At 39.2% G+C, this 16,876-nt stretch overlaps 1 protein-coding gene across 2 annotated transcripts; it reads left to right on the forward strand.

Annotated features, from left to right (window-relative positions):
* Positions 1–1,433: 1,433 nt before the first annotated feature.
* LOC115117362 (tyrosine-protein phosphatase non-receptor type 18-like) lies at positions 1,434–14,592 on the forward strand. Of its 2 annotated transcripts, XM_029645829.2 has the most exons (15): positions 1,434–1,701; positions 7,433–7,541; positions 7,654–7,730; positions 7,827–7,922; positions 8,232–8,270; positions 8,421–8,489; positions 8,994–9,056; positions 9,260–9,402; positions 9,950–10,016; positions 10,257–10,334; positions 10,475–10,564; positions 11,190–11,275; positions 12,790–13,118; positions 13,473–13,562; positions 13,772–14,592. In XM_029645829.2, the coding sequence occupies exons 1-15, from the start codon at positions 1,618–1,620 to the stop codon at positions 13,843–13,845; spliced, it is 1,494 nt and encodes a 497-aa protein (XP_029501689.1). In that variant the 5' UTR covers positions 1,434–1,617; the 3' UTR covers positions 13,846–14,592. The 2 variants fall into 2 exon arrangements, with proteins under 2 accessions (XP_029501689.1, XP_029501692.1); XM_029645832.2 differs by lacking the exon at positions 8,232–8,270.
* Positions 14,593–16,876: the final 2,284 nt, after the last annotated feature.

A 16,876-nucleotide genomic window follows, 5' to 3' on the forward strand; every position in this document is an offset into this window, starting at 1 on the left:
GTCACTTTGTCCTATTGTTGTCTAATATCTTTTCACTTTTGTTTTTTTATTGGAAAATGCAAAAAAAAAAAATAATAAATAAATAAAAGAACAGCCCTTAGCCGTGGTATATTGGCCATCTACCACACCTCCTCCAGACTTATTGCATAAGTGACACAATGGAGGTGCCTCTAGCACTGAATTACCACGTGATTGTAAACTGTGAGTTTATTAGTCCATCTGAAGTAATTGTTTGTTCGCTGTGATTGGTTGTAGGTGTTATGATACTGGTGGTTTGTTGAGACTGATTGTTTGTATGGTTGTGGCTAGTGGATAATAGTTGTTGCCAACTGTAGCTTTAAAAAAAAAATGTAACCAGGCAAGTCAGTTAAAATAACTACTTCTTATTTACAATTGTGCGCAGCCCTATGGGACTCCAAATCACGGGCAGGTGTGATATAAGCCTGGATTCGAACCAATTATCCCATGCTGCTAAGTAACGTCATGTCTGTCCGTAGCTGGGTTATGCTTAGCTCAAATGTTGCAGTTGTCAACAAACCATCAGTTTCACCGCACAAGTATGACGAGAAAGCACCTCCACCTATTATTTACTATGGCGGTGCGTTTTCCAGAGGCAGAGGGGAAGTGTTGCACAGCGATTGTGTTTGAACCAACATTTCAGTGTCACAGTTGAGTTGACAATCCTTTTTACGGTCTCTGTTTTGAGTGTATGCCTAACTGGTGGCTGTGTGAATTTGGAGACAGATAGGCTTGCCATTTTCTTTTTAACATTGCATCTGAAAAAAAGAAATCACGTGTTGTTGATGAGGCATGTTCTGATGGAACCGTTACAGTTTCAATAAACCATGCATCGATATGCCGCCCTTCTTCAATACGAAGTGTAGGCTATAGCAGTAGAATAAACACCCATAGAATACAGACATAGTCAAATCACTGAAGTTTCCTGGCGGTGAATTGTCTGCACGTTGGTTTCATCTGCTCAATACTAGCCGAGCACACCTTGGAATACAACAACAATAGGCTTATCCTCATCTCTGACGTGTTTACTAATCTATGGACAATGTAAATAACCACATAGGATATATTTTTTAGAAAGTGTCAGGCTAATTAATATCCCCGAGAATATTATCAGGCTGCAAGTTTTAGGACTGCTTTTCAATCTAAATGTGATTCATGCATTGATAGCCTGCTTGATAACTTTATAATAACACATTATTTAACTGTACAACTAACGTAAAATAATAGAGCTTTTGAAAATGCGTTGAATGCCTTTTGAAGATGCTTTGAATATTCTTGTTGGCAAAGAATAAATATGCTATACATTTTTCCATCTGTTGTAATAGTAGTGTATTGGAGTTTATGTGAAAGTTCCTCCCCTGTTTTGACGCCAATAAATAAGCCAGTAGCTTTCAATGCGGAAATGTACATGACTTGCCTCACAGTGACAATGACATAAGGAACGTTCCAAGAGGTACACGCGGAATCTAGGCTAATCATCGCACTAGAGATTGGTGCGGCAAGGCGCTCTGCGTTTGTTTAGAATTGTTGTATTGATATAGTGGCCGCTCACTGCCTGCCATTTAAAAAGTTAAATTGACATCCATAGCCGCAGCACGGATGGAGCATCTATCGAGGTTCGTAGGTCAGATGTCATTGACAGATGACAGCAGAGCAGAGGGCATCATCTCATCGGAGTATAGTGTAAGTGAGAATCACCATACCTGTATATCAAATCAAATCAACTGTTATTGGTCACATGCACATGGTATATTCTCGGGTTATAATTAATTCCCATAGAAAGACAATAAGACCAGGTGATATTTTCAGATGAAAAAAAAAGGTATGATTTAAGGCATGTGCAAAGCACTTCGTGGGACTTTCACATTGCAATTGCATTAATCTATTGATTGCAAATAACTGGTTGAATAATGGCTAAAGATTGTGTGTACGCTGTGCATATGATGTACAACATCACAGGCTGCACATCATACACTGGTCCAGTTGTAGATAAGGGTAGTAAACCTGAGAGGTATGATGATTAAACAAAGTAAAAGTAGGCTACTGAATTGTTTGTTTGAATGTTATATCTGCAAATCATGTTGGCTACTTGTTTTCTGTATAGTATAATACAATGCATGTTGTAACTTGCTTTCTGTATAGTATAATACAATGCATGTTGGCTACTTGTTTTCTGTATAGTATAATACAATGCATGTTGTAACTTGCTTTCTGTATAGTATAATACAATGCATGTTGTAACTTGCTTTCTGTATAGTATAATACAATGCATGTTGGCTACTTGCTTTCTGTATAGTATAATACAATGCATGTTGTAACTTGCTTTCTGTATAGTCTAATACAATGCATGTTGGCTACTTGTTTTCTGTATAGTATAATACAATGCATGTTGTAACTTGTTTTCTGTATAGTATAATACAATGCATGTTGTAACTTGCTTTCTGTATAGTATAATACAATGCATGTTGGCTACTTGTTTTCTGTATAGTATAATACAATGCATGTTGGCTACTTGTTTTCTGTATAGTATAATACAATGCATGTTGTAACTTGCTTTCTGTATAGTATAATACAATGCATGTTGGCTACTTGTTTTCTGTATAGTATAATACAATGCATGTTGTAACTTGCTTTCTGTATAGTATAATACAATGCATGTTGGCTACTTGTTTTCTGTATAGTATAATACAATGCATGTTGTAACTTGCTTTCTGTATAGTATAATACAATGCATGTTGTAACTTGCTTTCTGTATAGTATAATACAATGCATGTTGGCTACTTGTTTTCTGTATAGTATAATACAATGCATGTTGGCTACTTGTTTTCTGTATAGTATAATACAATGCATGTTGTAACTTGAATGCAGTTGACAAAAACCTTTCAAATCAGTGGCATCTCTCTTTAAGGCACATACAGAAGTGAACCTTGGTTATTTAGTTATGTTTTGACATTACACTGAACTGAATAGCAACATTTGCAGAAGTATATTTTGTTAAACTACTGTAGGCTATTGCTCTTCTTACATGTAAACCTCTGTAAGTGTTAAGATACAGTAGGTAGGCTAGTCCTTTTTTTTCCTAATTTAGCTTCCAAAGTTCAAAACTAAGTTATTTATTAACACTGAGGCCACTATGGGAAACATTTCCTTGTTGCAGCTAGTAGACTGTTGCGTAAGATTCTTTATTGACAATGTTCCATTGTGAGGGGTGCCACTGTTTTTACATGCCAGCCTCAGATTGGTTTCAATAAACATGATTCTGTTGACTGTTTGTACCTTGAATTAATGACAGTAATGATCAAAATAGTAATACATATGTGAACTATTTTCTAACCAGCCTCATTCAAATCAAATCAAATTGTATTTGTCACGTGTCAAATACAACAACCTCACAGTGAAATGCTTACTTACAAGCCCTTAACCAACAGTGTAGACCTTAGTGTGAAATGCTTACTTACAAGCCCTTAACCAACAGTGTAGACCTTACAGTGAAATGCTTACTTACAAGCCCTTAACCAACAGTGTAGACCTTAGTGTGAAATGCTTACTTACAAGCCCTTAACCAACAGTGTAGACCTTAGTGTGAAATGCTTACTTACAAGCCCTTAACCAACAGTGTAGACCTTAGTGAAATGCTTACTTACAAGCCCTTAACCAACAGTGTAGACCTTAGTGTGAAATGCTTACTTACAAGCCCTTAACCAACAGTGTAGACCTTACAGTGAAATGCTTACTTACAAGCCCTTAACCAACAGTGTAGACCTTACAGTGAAATGCTTACTTACAAGCCCTTAACCAACAGTGTAGACCTTAGTGTGAAATGCTTACTTACAAGCCCTTAACCAACAGTGTAGACCTTACAGTGAAATGCTTACTTACAAGCCCTTAACCAACAGTGTAGACCTTAGTGTGAAATGCTTGAAATAGACCTTAGTGTGAAATGCTTACTTACAAGCCCTTAACCAACAGTGTAGACCTTACAGTGAAATGCTTACTTACAAGCCCTTAACCAACAGTGTAGACCTTACAGTGAAATGCTTACTTACAAGCCCTTAACCAACAGTGTAGACCTTAGTGTGAAATGCTTACTTACAAGCCCTTAACCAACAGTGTAGACCTTAGTGTGAAATGCTTACTTACAAGCCCTTAACCAACAGTGTAGACCTTAGTGTGAAATGCTTACTTACAAGCCCTTAACCAACAGTGTAGACCTTAGTGGAAATGCTTACTTACAAGCCCTTAACCAACAGTGTAGACCTTACAGTGAAATGCTTACTTACAAGCCCTTAACCAACAGTGTAGACCTTACAGTGAAATGCTTACTTACAAGCCCTTAACCAACAGTGTAGACCTTACAGTGAAATGCTTACTTACAAGCCCTTAACCAACAGTGTAGACCTTACAGTGAAATGCTTACTTACAAGCCCTTAACCAACAGTGTAGACCTTAGTGTGAAATGCTTACTTACAAGCCCTTAACCAACAGTGTAGACCTTAGTGTGAAATGCTTACTTACAAGCCCTTAACCAACAATGCAGTTTCAAGTATTAAATAAATAAATAAAAGTAACTAATAATTAAAGAGCAGCAGGAAAATAACAATAGCGAGGCTAGGTACAGGGGGTACCGGTACCGGAGTCAATGTGAGGGGCACCGGTTAGTTGAGGTAATATGTACATGTAGGTAGAGTTATTAAAGTGACTTGGCATAGGTAATAACAGAGTAGCAGCAGTGTAAAAGAGGCGGGCGGGGGGGGGGGGGGGGGCAATGCAAATAGTCTGGGTGGCCATTTGATTAGATGTTCAGGAGTCTTATGGCTTTGGGGTAGAAGCTGTTTAGAAGCCTCTTGGACCTAGACTTGGTGCTTCAGTACAGCTTGCCGTGTGGTAGCAGAGAGAACAGTCTATGACTAGGTGACGGAGTCTTTGACCATTTTTAGGACCTTTCCCTGGTGTAGATGTCCTGGATGGCAGGAAGCTTGGCCCCAGTGATGTACTGGGCCGTATGCACTACCCTCTGTAGTGCCTTGCGGTCAGAGGCCGAGTAGTTGCCATACCAGGCAGTGATGCAACTTGTCAGGATGCTCTCGATGGTGCAGCTGTAGAACCTTTTGAGATCTGAGGACCCATGCCAAGTCTTTTCAGTCTCCTGAGGGGGAAAATATTTTTGTTGTGCCCTCTTCACGACTGTCTTGGTGTGCTTGGACCATGTTAGTTTGTTAGAGACTAAGGATGTGCCAAGTGAGAAATGGTGGTAATGTAATAATGTAATTATGTCTATATTATGGCATGAAGAAAGCTGTGATATTGTATCAGTATTACTTCAGTCCCTATCTTCACCCCAATCTGGTCTTGAACTAGGGACCCTATGAACACAGCGACTGCCTCCCACGGAGCATCGTTACCTGTCGCTCGACAAAAGCCGCAGTGCAAGGGAATCAACTAGTTCAAGGTCTCAGCGCTAGTGACGTCAGCGATTGAACTGCCACTAGCGCACACAGCAAACTAGCCAGCCATTTCACACCGGTTACGTTATTACATGCAGGGCCTTCAGAAAGTATTCACACTCCTTGATTTTTTTTTTACACATTTTGTTGTGTTAAAGCCTGAATTTAAAATGGATTACATTTCTAAATGTTTACAAATTGATTGAAACTGAAAAGCTGAAAACTCGTGAGTCAATAAGTATTGAACCCCTATGTTAGGGCAAGCCTAAATCAGTTCAGGACTAAAAATAGGCTTAACAAGTCACATAATAAGTTGCATGGACTCACTCTGTGTGCAATAATAGTGTTTAACATGATTTTTGAATTACTACCTCATCTCTGTAAGCCACGCATACAATTATCTGTATTCTGTAAGGTCCCTCAGTCAAGCAGTGACTTTCAAACACAGATTCAACCACAAAGACCAGGGAGGTTTTCCAATGCTTTGCAAAGGGCACCTATTGGTAATAAAAATAAAAATAATAATAATATCCCTTTGAGCATGGTAAAGTTATGAATTACACTTTGGATGGTGTATCAATACACCCAGTCACTACAAAGATACAGGTGTCCTTCCTAACTCAGTTGCCGGAGAGGAAGGAAACCGCTCAGGGATTTCACCCCAATGGTGACTTTAAAACAGTCACAAAGTTTAATGACTGTGATAGGAGAAAACTAAGGATGGATCAACAATATTGTAGTTACTCCACAGTACTAACCTAATTTCCAAAGTGAATATAAGGAAGCTTGTAGAGAATAAAAAAATTCCAAAAGGTGCATCCTGTTTGCAACAAGGCACTAAAGCACGGCTCTCCAACCGTGTTCCTGGAGAGCTACTGTCCTGTAGGTTTTAACTTTAACCCTAATTTAGCCCACCTGATTCTAATATTTAACTTCAACTGGGTTTGGAGTGAAAACCTACGGGAGGGTAGCTCTCCAGGAACAGGGTTGCAAAACACTAAAACACTAAAGTAATATTGCAAAACATTTGGCAAAACAATTACATTTTTGTTCTGAATACAAAGTGTTATGTTTTGGGCAAATCAAATACAACACATTACTGAGTACCACTTTCCATATTTTCATGCATCATGTTATGGGTATGCTTGTAATCGTTAAGGACAGGGATGTTTTTCAGGATAAAAAAAGAAACGTATTGGAGCTAAGAGCAGGCAAAATTCTAGAGGAAAACGTGATTCAGTCTGCTTTCCACCAGACACTGGGAGATGAATTCACCTTTCAGCAGGACAATAACCTGGTTCAGTCTGCTTTCCACCAGACACTGGGAGATGAATTCACCTTTCAGCAGGACAATAACCTAAAGGACAAGTCCAAATATTCACTGGATTTACTTACCAAGAGGATATTGAATGTTCCTGAGTGGCCTAGTTACAGTTGTAACTAAAATCGTCTTGAAAATCTATGACAAGACTTGAAAATGGCTGTCTAGCAATGATCAACAACCAAGTTGACAGTGCTTGAAAAAAATGTACAAGAATAATTTGCAAATATTGTAAGATCCTGGTGTATAAAGCTCTTAGAGGCCCAGAAAGACTCACAGCTGGAATCGCTGCCAAAAGTGATTCTAACATGTATTGAACTCAGGGGGTTGAATACTTACAGTATCTAATCAAGATATATTTGTCATTTATTTATGATTCATATTTAACAAACTTTAGAATTTTTCTTCCACTTCGACCTTACAGAGTATTTTGTGTAGATCGTTTTTTTTGTGACAAAAGAGCTGAGGGAATATGGCTAGTACAGTATGTGGTTACTAATGTGTAAAGATTGGTTTCGTTGGACCCTACCTGAGACTTCCTACATTCAAGGTTTCAGCTCTCAATCTACCTCTCTTTTAATTACAGTTTCACAATCATGAAAGTTGCTCCCAACCTCATCTCAGCTTCCATGTCTCTTTGTGTTTGTAGAATATCCGTGATCGAACTTCCATCATCAAGAAAGATCTTGGCCTCACGACGAAAGCCGGGGCACTGAAGGACAATGTAAAGAAGAATCGTTACAAAGACATTTTACCATGTAAGCACAATGATGGAGACTTAAAAAACGTTAGTGGTTTTTACTCTAATTGAAAATTATATTCTTGCTTAATATTAAACTTATCTGAACAAAAACTCATATTTTTATATAGATGACCAGACCCGTGTTCCCCTAACTCTACTGACGAATGACAATGATTCTGACTATATCAACGCCAGCTTCATTAAAGTACGTTATTGCCCTCTCTCATTCAGTAAGTCCTACTGCATTTCATTCAGCTCGGTCTGATGCTGATTATTCTGCTATATCTCGTCTGTCCTCTAGGGCGCAACAGAGACCAGAAAATACATAGCGACCCAAGGACCTCTGAGGCACACTTTGGTTGACTTCTGGCAAATGATTTGGCAGTATGATGTAAAGGTAAGGAAGATTGTATTCAGCTTTCCTATAAATGTAGTAGAGCAGCTCTGTTGCACAGATGAAGAATGGGAAAATTGTCTCAATCTAATTTTACCTTTATTTAACTAGGCAAGTCAGTTAAGAACAAATTCTTATTTTCAATGACGGCCTAGGAACAGTGGGTTAACTGCCTGTTCAGGGGCAGAACGACAGATTTGTACCTCGTCAGCTCTGGGATTTGAACTTGCAACCTTCCGGTTACTAGTCCAACGCTCTAACCACTAGGCTACCCTGCCACCCCTAATGTTACCTCTATTCGTATCCCTTTAGGTTATAATCATGGCTTGCAGAGAAATTGAAATGGGAAAGGTAAATGCCCTTTTAGTCAGATTTTGAATAAAAAAAGGTACAGTGGAAGTGTGAACATATTATTGTACTGTATAATTGATCAACTTTGGTGCTGGTCTCCACTTGACTCATAATGTTGTTGTTTTTTTCCCTGACTTTTTTTTTTTTTAGAAAAAGTGTGAGCGCTATTGGACAACTGTCAAGGAAACAACCCCCTTTGGTCCCTTTATTGTCTCAAATGTACGTCTTTGATATATCTTCATTATATTGTATACTGTGAAGGTACACAGACCACAGAGAAGTTGTAGCTGCATTGACACAACTTTCAGTTAATCCAGATTTATCTTCTTAGTTGTATTACTATTCAGGAGTCGTCCCAGACAGATGGGTTGCCTCCCACAATGTCACCAATATTCCAGCATGCACAGAGTGCTGTCCCACTAGGCACAGATGTCAATTTAACGTATATTCCACATTGGTTAAGTGACATATTGAAATTATTCAACCAGTGTTTGCCCAGTGGGGTTGTTTTATAGTCTGGGTTTTCAGAGAATATTCAAGAAGACTTCCCTTTTTACCCAACATCCTCCACAGATGATGTGTCAGTTCCTGTGTACTAAGTTTACTCAGTTTGGTTATTTCATGGCATATTGACTCACATGTTGTTGTCTGCATAAAATCACAGGCACCTGTTTCAGGAAACACTAGAATATTTTTTATTGAAATGTTATCATGTTTTTACAGCTTGAAGAATCCAACCCAAATGAGGAAGTAGTCTTGAGGACTCTGACTGTGAGATTTCATAATGTAAGTGTCCAACTGTGAAACGGGTATTATTTTGTGTTGTTTTCCATCAGCAGCACTAGTCAAATAATTCTTCAGTATCGTAGAAAAACAAGTCAGTGTTATTATCCACATTGGATCATCTGATATTATTTGTTGGTATCCAGGAAGTTGAATGAGCGGGAGCCCGTGAAGTCATATGCAAACCATGTTTTCTGTTTGTCTAGGAAACACGGACTATCTCTCAATTCCAATACACAGCTTGGCCTGATCATGACATTCCATACACAGCTGGTGGTATTTTAGAAATGATGGATATGGCTCGAAAAGCCCAGGGAAACAACACTAGCCCTGTTCTCATCCACTGCAGGTCTGTTTGTCCCCTATACATGACATACAGCACAGCCCCTATGATTACTGTCTGCCCAGTGGACTTGTTGTGCTCCGAGAGGAAATTGTCGCACACAGAGACAGACTATGATCTATATGCCCATTAAAATGAATCAATGCATATCATTCAATGTTGTTTATCACAAGGCCACATGTACTCCTTGAGCTCTATGTGTTTTAATAATGCCATTTAGCTGGGCTCCTGAGTGGCTCAGAGGTCAAAGGAACTGCATCTCAGTGCCAGAGGCATCACTGGTTCAATCCTGGGGTGTATCACTACTGGGCGTTATTGGGAGTCCCATAGGGCGGCGCACAATTGGCCCAGCATTGTCTGGGTTTGGCCTGGGTAGGCCGTCATTGTATATAAGAATTTGTTCTTAACTGACATGCATATGTTAAATATTCAGTACCTGATGGGGTCTACCGTGTCATATCCAGACTTGGGAACTTCTCTGGTAATGTTTGAGTACTGCTGTCAGAGACTGAATGGAGCAGACCATGTATTTGGTTGTGTTTTGTACTTCCAGTGCTGGTTGTGGAAGAACAGGGGTGATTTGTGCCCTGGATTATGTTCATGATCTTCTTGTCACAAAGGTATGTTATGTTCATGATCTTCTTGTCACAAAGGTATGTTATGTTCATGATCTTCTTGTCAGAAAGGTAGTACTTATGTTCACTGCATTACATTGATGGCATCATTTAGGAAATTGGTTTTACAAGACCTTTGTAGACTGCAACTAAAAACAATAATACTTGTAAAAAATATATATATATTTTTTAAATATTGGTGGGTATGAGTGTTTTGACTAATGCATTCTCATATTTCTCCACCAGCAAATCAAAGGAGATTTCAATATCATGAAGATTGTAGTGGAACTAAGGAGACAGAGGCCATCAGCTGTTCAGACAAAGGTATTTTATTATCAGACAGAATTACATATGAGAAATTGTGTTTATTTTCTGCAGGGTGTTATATATCATGCAATAAATACTGTAATTCTCTCCTGTGGAAATGATGGCTTCAATCATCTTTTTTCCATCCTTCCAACCAGGAGCAGTATCAGTTTGTGTTTTCTGCCGTGGCTTATATGTTTGAGAAGGCTTTACGGTCACCTGAGAACAACTACCAGAATCTCACCAAGGTAAGACAGAAACAATTATCAGGTTTTTGTAATTGCTATCTCCAACCGACAGATGTCAGCCTTTCTAAAGGCAAAATACAACACAGTATTCAACACATGCCGTACTAGCATTCAGGTTCAAGCAAGCTTTACTAGAACAATAAGACATGAGAGGGTATGGAGTATTATTGGGGATTATTGACACATCTGTTTTGCGGTCAGATGCAGCGTTTACACAGGCAGCCCAATTCAGATCTTTTGCCCGGTCAGATCAGATCTTTTGCCAATAATTGGGCAAAAGATCAGAATTGGGTGGCCTGGACAGCCAGAGGTACAAGGCAAAGCTGACACAATATGTCAGTTTGTATGTTATTAGAAATAGAAACTAACAAAGGCCCCGTCTTTTCCTTGTGTCATCCATTCAATCTGATCATATTATACTTCCGTCTGACATTTCAATGTGATGAGTGGAGTAAAAAGAACATTAAAAAAAATGTTACGCAGGAAACCAGCCATCACGCTTCCTCTCTATGCAAATATTGGCACATTGAAGATGATTGTTCACACATTTTCATACAGAGCCTGAGCTTTAGAGACACAGTCCTATACCTCTCTGGTCCTTAACGGTTTATTTTGTTGTTTATAGAGCAACCAACCTCTCTATGATGACGTTGAGTCTGTGAAGACCTCTCCACCGATAACATCAGCCATCACTCAGCCACTTGAAAAAAGGTAGGAGCGAGAATTCTTTCTTTGTTCAGTCTGATGTGTGATGTGCATCAACATACACACAATAACAACAGTTTCTGACTTCAATAAGCAGCCTGAGATAATGGTATACCACAGTAAGGTTGTGGAGATGTTGACTTGCAGTTTGTGAGAGTGAGAAAGAGAGAGAGAGAGAGGGCGAGAATGAGAGAGAGTGAGAGAGAGAGAGAGAGGGCGAGAATGAGAGAGAGTGAGAGAGAGAGAGAGAGAGGGCGAGAATGAGAGAGAGTGTGTGTGAGAGAGAGAGAGAGAGAGAGAGAGAGAGGGCGAGAATGAGAGAGAGTGAGAGAGAGGCAGATAGAGAGAGAGAGAGACAGAAAGAGAGAGAGAGATTTAGGGAGCTTCCTGTTTTGTACAAGTGATTCCATTGTCATCTATTTCAGTTGGCTGTACAACAGGGTTTTGTGTTTGTTGGGTGTGTAGTTTTAGTGTACATAAGCTTATCGATACCAAGTCATTTATTCATATTTTGATTGATTGATTAAGTCAACTATTACAGAATACAATAGATATGATATGTACCTGCCTTGACAATCAAGCAAACACTATTAAAGTTGCAGTATGTAACTGTTGTGGTCAAATATACACTACCGTTCAAAAGTTTGGGGTCACTTAGAAATGTCCTTGTTTTGAAAGAAAAGCAAATTTTCTTGTCTATTAAAATCACATCAAATTGATCAGAAATACAGTGTAGACATTGTTAATGTTGTAAATTACTATTGTAGCTGGAAACGGCAGATTTTTTATGGAATATCTTCATAGGCGTACAGAGCCCCATTATCAGCAACCATACATTTCAAGCGGTTTAGTACAATGATTCAATGACACTATACTTGCTTGTTTTATCACAGAAACTGAAATTAGGCTAGTTTTAGCAACCAGGAAATGGCTGAGCGATATCTGTGTAGTGTACCTTTAATATTGCTAAATGTACTGTATATTCAAATACTGTGTTGTCGTTCACGTTGAAGATCTTGAAGTGAAAGGGACTTTAAGCCAGTTATTGTTAGTTACATTTGACATAACTTTAGGGAAACATAATTCATGAATCAGAAGGATGTCACCATTCCTGTACTACTAAACATTCATCATGCTGCAGAGGAAGTGACACACAGGGCTGTTAAACATCACTTTCACATCCTCTTTCCTCCCTCCCAGATGTTCAACTGTTTCCCCGCCAGCTCGTATCACAGGCTTAAACACAAATGATCTATATCTCTGTAAACATGGTCAAAGAGTCCGTAGGAAATCACTATTGTAACATTGACATTTTTAATCAATCTTAATTTCTATACCGATATACTAATGGTAAAAATCCACTGTGGAAGCCCCAGAAAGAAAACGGACTAGATAATGAAACTTCAGTCATATGTATAATAGTTATGGCCATCTAGAGTGTAGAGCAGAAACAATAAGGCCACATTTGTACTTTTTGCTTCTCACTGTTGATGGAATTGTGGATGTCTACTCCTCTTTAGAAATTCTAGTGTGCAGCCCAGAGCGCCTCAACTGTGCCAGCAGACGATGGATGACACCTATGCTGTGGTCAACAAGTCCAAACAGCTTCCGTCACCAGCCTCTTCCTCAGCTCCTCCGGCCGCTCTCCATCACTATGACAACGCAGAGCTGGGCACCCTGAAATGCCCCGCCACTGCTCTCTACAGCACGGTCAAGCCCAAGAGCAGGTGTCCTCCAGTCAAACCACCTCCAGCGGCCTCACCCATATATGACACAGCTAGACCGGCCAATCACAGGCTAGCTGAGGCCACGTTAGGGAAGGAACAGAGTGGCTATGAACAGGTCACAGGTGAGAGCATTTTAGGGAGACCAATCTGAGGCCAGCTCTGATTTTGTTTTAGTCATTATGCCTTGCAAAGAATATCCAGTATTTTAGAAGAGCATTGTAATCTAGATCTAGTAACCTCAGTCCAATACTGTGAAACTGGGGAAATTGTGTAATGTTTATTTACGACGGCATACACTGTCCTTTTAAGTATTAAATCAATGCGAAAAGTAATTTGAATCCTACATTGACCACAAAGGAGCAATATTTGTTTTCCATCTTCATTCAGTTTCTTGCCAGTAACAATTCCTTGACAGCCATATTGAGCTGTTTATGTGGAAAATGTTTTACTGATTCTTACTGTTTGCTTTTCTCTAGCTGAGCATCATTCCTCGATGGGAGATGACTATGAATATGTCTCAAATCCCATCAAAGACCTGACCAACAGCTGTACTCCTGGTAGCATGGGTGAATATCTGCTTGTGTTTGTGATACTGTTATCCAATGCCTTTTACTGTTACTATCCCGTGCCATTATAGCTACCCAATGTAATATCCATTTCCTCAGAATCTCATGATAATTGTGACTGGATGTCAAAACAAGGCTATGTAAAACTGTTAGTTGTACTTGCAGGTGCCTTCAACTAATCCCAAACACATTTCTCAACTGTCCCTCAGGGTTCAACTGTCGCATTAGGAAACCTAAAGGACCCCGGGATACCCCGGCAGAGTGGAGTCATGTGGAGAGATGATACAGCAACCCCATACCAGGCCTGGGATACCCCGGCAGAGTGGAGTCATGTGGAGAGATGATACAGCAACCCCATACCAGGCCTGGGAATGGGCTCTTTCTTTTGTAACCCTTTTGAGTTGGTATATTTTTCAGATCTGTTGTACCACTTCTTTATTTATTGTAATTGATATGACTGATGGAAATATATATATATATATATATATTATGAAACATCGTCCCATTCTGAGACAGGTATTGTTTTTGGATACTACACAGGTTTTGGATCTTCAGCTGTCCCCATTGGAGAAGCCTTTTAAAGAACCATTTTTGGTTCCAGGTAGAACCCTTTCCACAGAGGAACCCTGAAGGATTCCACCTGTAACCAGAAATTATTCTTCAAAGGGTTCTCCTATGTGGACAGTCGAAGAAGCCATTTGGAACTTTTTTTTTCTAAGAGTGTATTTACCAAATTCAAGTTATGGTGTGATGGCACTAACCAACAGGGGGCACTATAGTAACATGGGATAATGAGCTTTTCAATATTAACGAAACAGGTATTGTAAAATGTTTTTTCACAGGTATTTAAAAAAAATCTCTTCTCATTTCTGGTGACAAGGACTTACAATAAAGACAAAAATGTCTTCAAGGTTCTTTGAAATAAATCGTTGTATTAGGCCTGCTTACTTACCACAATCAATGCAGCATACATGTAGATACAACAAATGTTCTGGTGATCACATTAAAAACAATGTGCTTTACTTGAAAACACTTTGCCGAACATTCTGTGCTGGAAATACCAGCTTTGAAGATTGACCTCTGACTTCTGTGGCTATGCTGATATTGTGTTTCAGTCACGGAAATCTTCTTACACTCTGAAATGGACATCTGTGTATCTGCCAGATACCAAGCTGATACTCTGTCTGTCAAAAGCAACAACAAAAAAACTGAGAGAAGTCTCTCTGGAGATTAAGTCAGCAATGCACTTAAATAGCTAACATTATAGCTATGTTTTTGTTTACCTTTATTTAACTAAGCAAGTCAGTTAAGAACAAATTCTTAATTACAATGACAGCCTACCCCAACCAAACCCGGACGACGCTGGACCAATTGTGCGCCGCCCTATGGGACTCCCAATCACGGCCGGTTGTGATACAGCCTGGATTCAAACCAGGGTGTCGGTAGTGACACCTCTAGCACTAAGATGCAGGGCCCTAGACCTCTGCGCCACTCAGGAGTTTAGATGTGTGGTCCTATGTCATGTTCCTATAGAAAGTTGCCCATAAAACCTTTTTTTTTTTACCCAGCCGTGGAGACCCAACGCTGGGACGAGCGTGTGTGATAGACAATTGAGGGGGTGTTGCTAATGGCCACTCTGTGTTCTAGTTGGCAGTGCATGTGGGATGTCAAGGGTTTAAACTCGGCTGGATGGCTAATCCCATTCAACAGATGCTAATGTGAAAAGACAATCTAATGACCTGTACCATGGCTTCTCAACCCAAGCCTCCAGCTATCTCATAGCAACCCTTCACCCAGATTTAGCCACCACACACACACACAAACAAACACATATGCATTTTCACACACACACACACACACACACGCACACACACACACACACACATTAAAATGCACTAAAGCAAATCAATATTTTGACCTTTTTTCATTATTATTTGCTGCTGTGTCTGATGTATTGACTGGTGATATTAAATCTCCCTTTATGGGATCAATAGAAACCTTACCTTATCTTATTATAAACTCATGAAAATGAATCAGAACTAAATGAGCCTCTACAAATTATAGTAACTGTCATACTGAGTGGGACGTATTTAATACATCAGACTAAGAAAAGTAGATACAGATGTAGGATCTTAATTTGATCACTCTTTTGTTGCTGAGTATTTTCCTGCACCGAAATGCAGATGAGCTTTGTGATTTACATAGATTCACTGAAAACCCACACTAACACATGGTTGCATTAACAGTATTTAACTTTTTATGTAGCCTATACTTTTGGCCAGCTAAAAGCCTTACCACCGATCAAGCAACATTATGGACTAAAGTCCATTTGCTGCAAGATTGTTTTGCTGTGACAATATAGGTCATATTAAGATCCTACATATGTATCTGGATAGCATTACATTAAAATGTCACAAGTTTTTTTGTATTTTTTAACTATTTAGAATGGATGTTTCTGAAGTTTGTTCATGTTTCCGGAGAGTACAACACAGAGAAAGTGTAAATACCGCCCTCTTAGGACACAATTGTTTCTCGTTATAACCAAGTTAACTAAAACTGTTAACAATAGTCTATGGCCATTGTGTAAACTCCAGACATATTAGGGTAGGCACCTGGAAATGGATCCTGATCTGTTTAATCTTTTTACGAGCAAAGAAGTATTGATTGGTCGATACCTTGCATCTGATTTCATTTCCCATCTGTTTTCTTACTGAAATTACCATTCATTACATTCAGGCAAATACATTTTACAGTAAGACCTTTACTATCTTTCAGATCAAATATCAAGGAAATAAATCCATATATGAATAAAGAAAAATAACATTCTGTGTGAAATGAGTGTAAGGGAATTGGAGAGGGAGGGTGAGATTCCAACATGAGCCCAGGCCTTTGTGACTAGGTGTGATGGTATTGAGTGAATAGGCCAAGTTTTGGATGTACAGTGCCTTGCGAAAGTATTCGGCCCCCTTGAACTTTGCGACCTTTTGCCACATTTCAGGCTTCAAACATAAAGATATAAAACTGTATTTTTTTGTGAAGAATCAACATTTACATTTAACAACAAGTGGGACACAATCATGAAGTGGAATGACATTTATTGGATATTTCAAACTTTTTTAACAATTCAAAAACTGAAGAATTGGGTGTGCAAAATTATTCAGCCCCCTTAAGTTAATACTTTGTAGCTTGGGGCGATTACAGCTGTAAGTCGCTTGGGGTATGTCTCTATCAGTTTTGCACATCAAGAGACTGAAATTTTTTCCCATTCCTCTTTGCAAAACAGCTCGAGCTCAGTTAGGTTGGATGGAGAGCAT

Source organism: Oncorhynchus nerka, linkage group LG20 (assembly GCF_034236695.1).
Source record: "Oncorhynchus nerka isolate Pitt River linkage group LG20, Oner_Uvic_2.0, whole genome shotgun sequence".
Lineage (NCBI taxonomy): Eukaryota > Metazoa > Chordata > Actinopteri > Salmoniformes > Salmonidae > Oncorhynchus > Oncorhynchus nerka.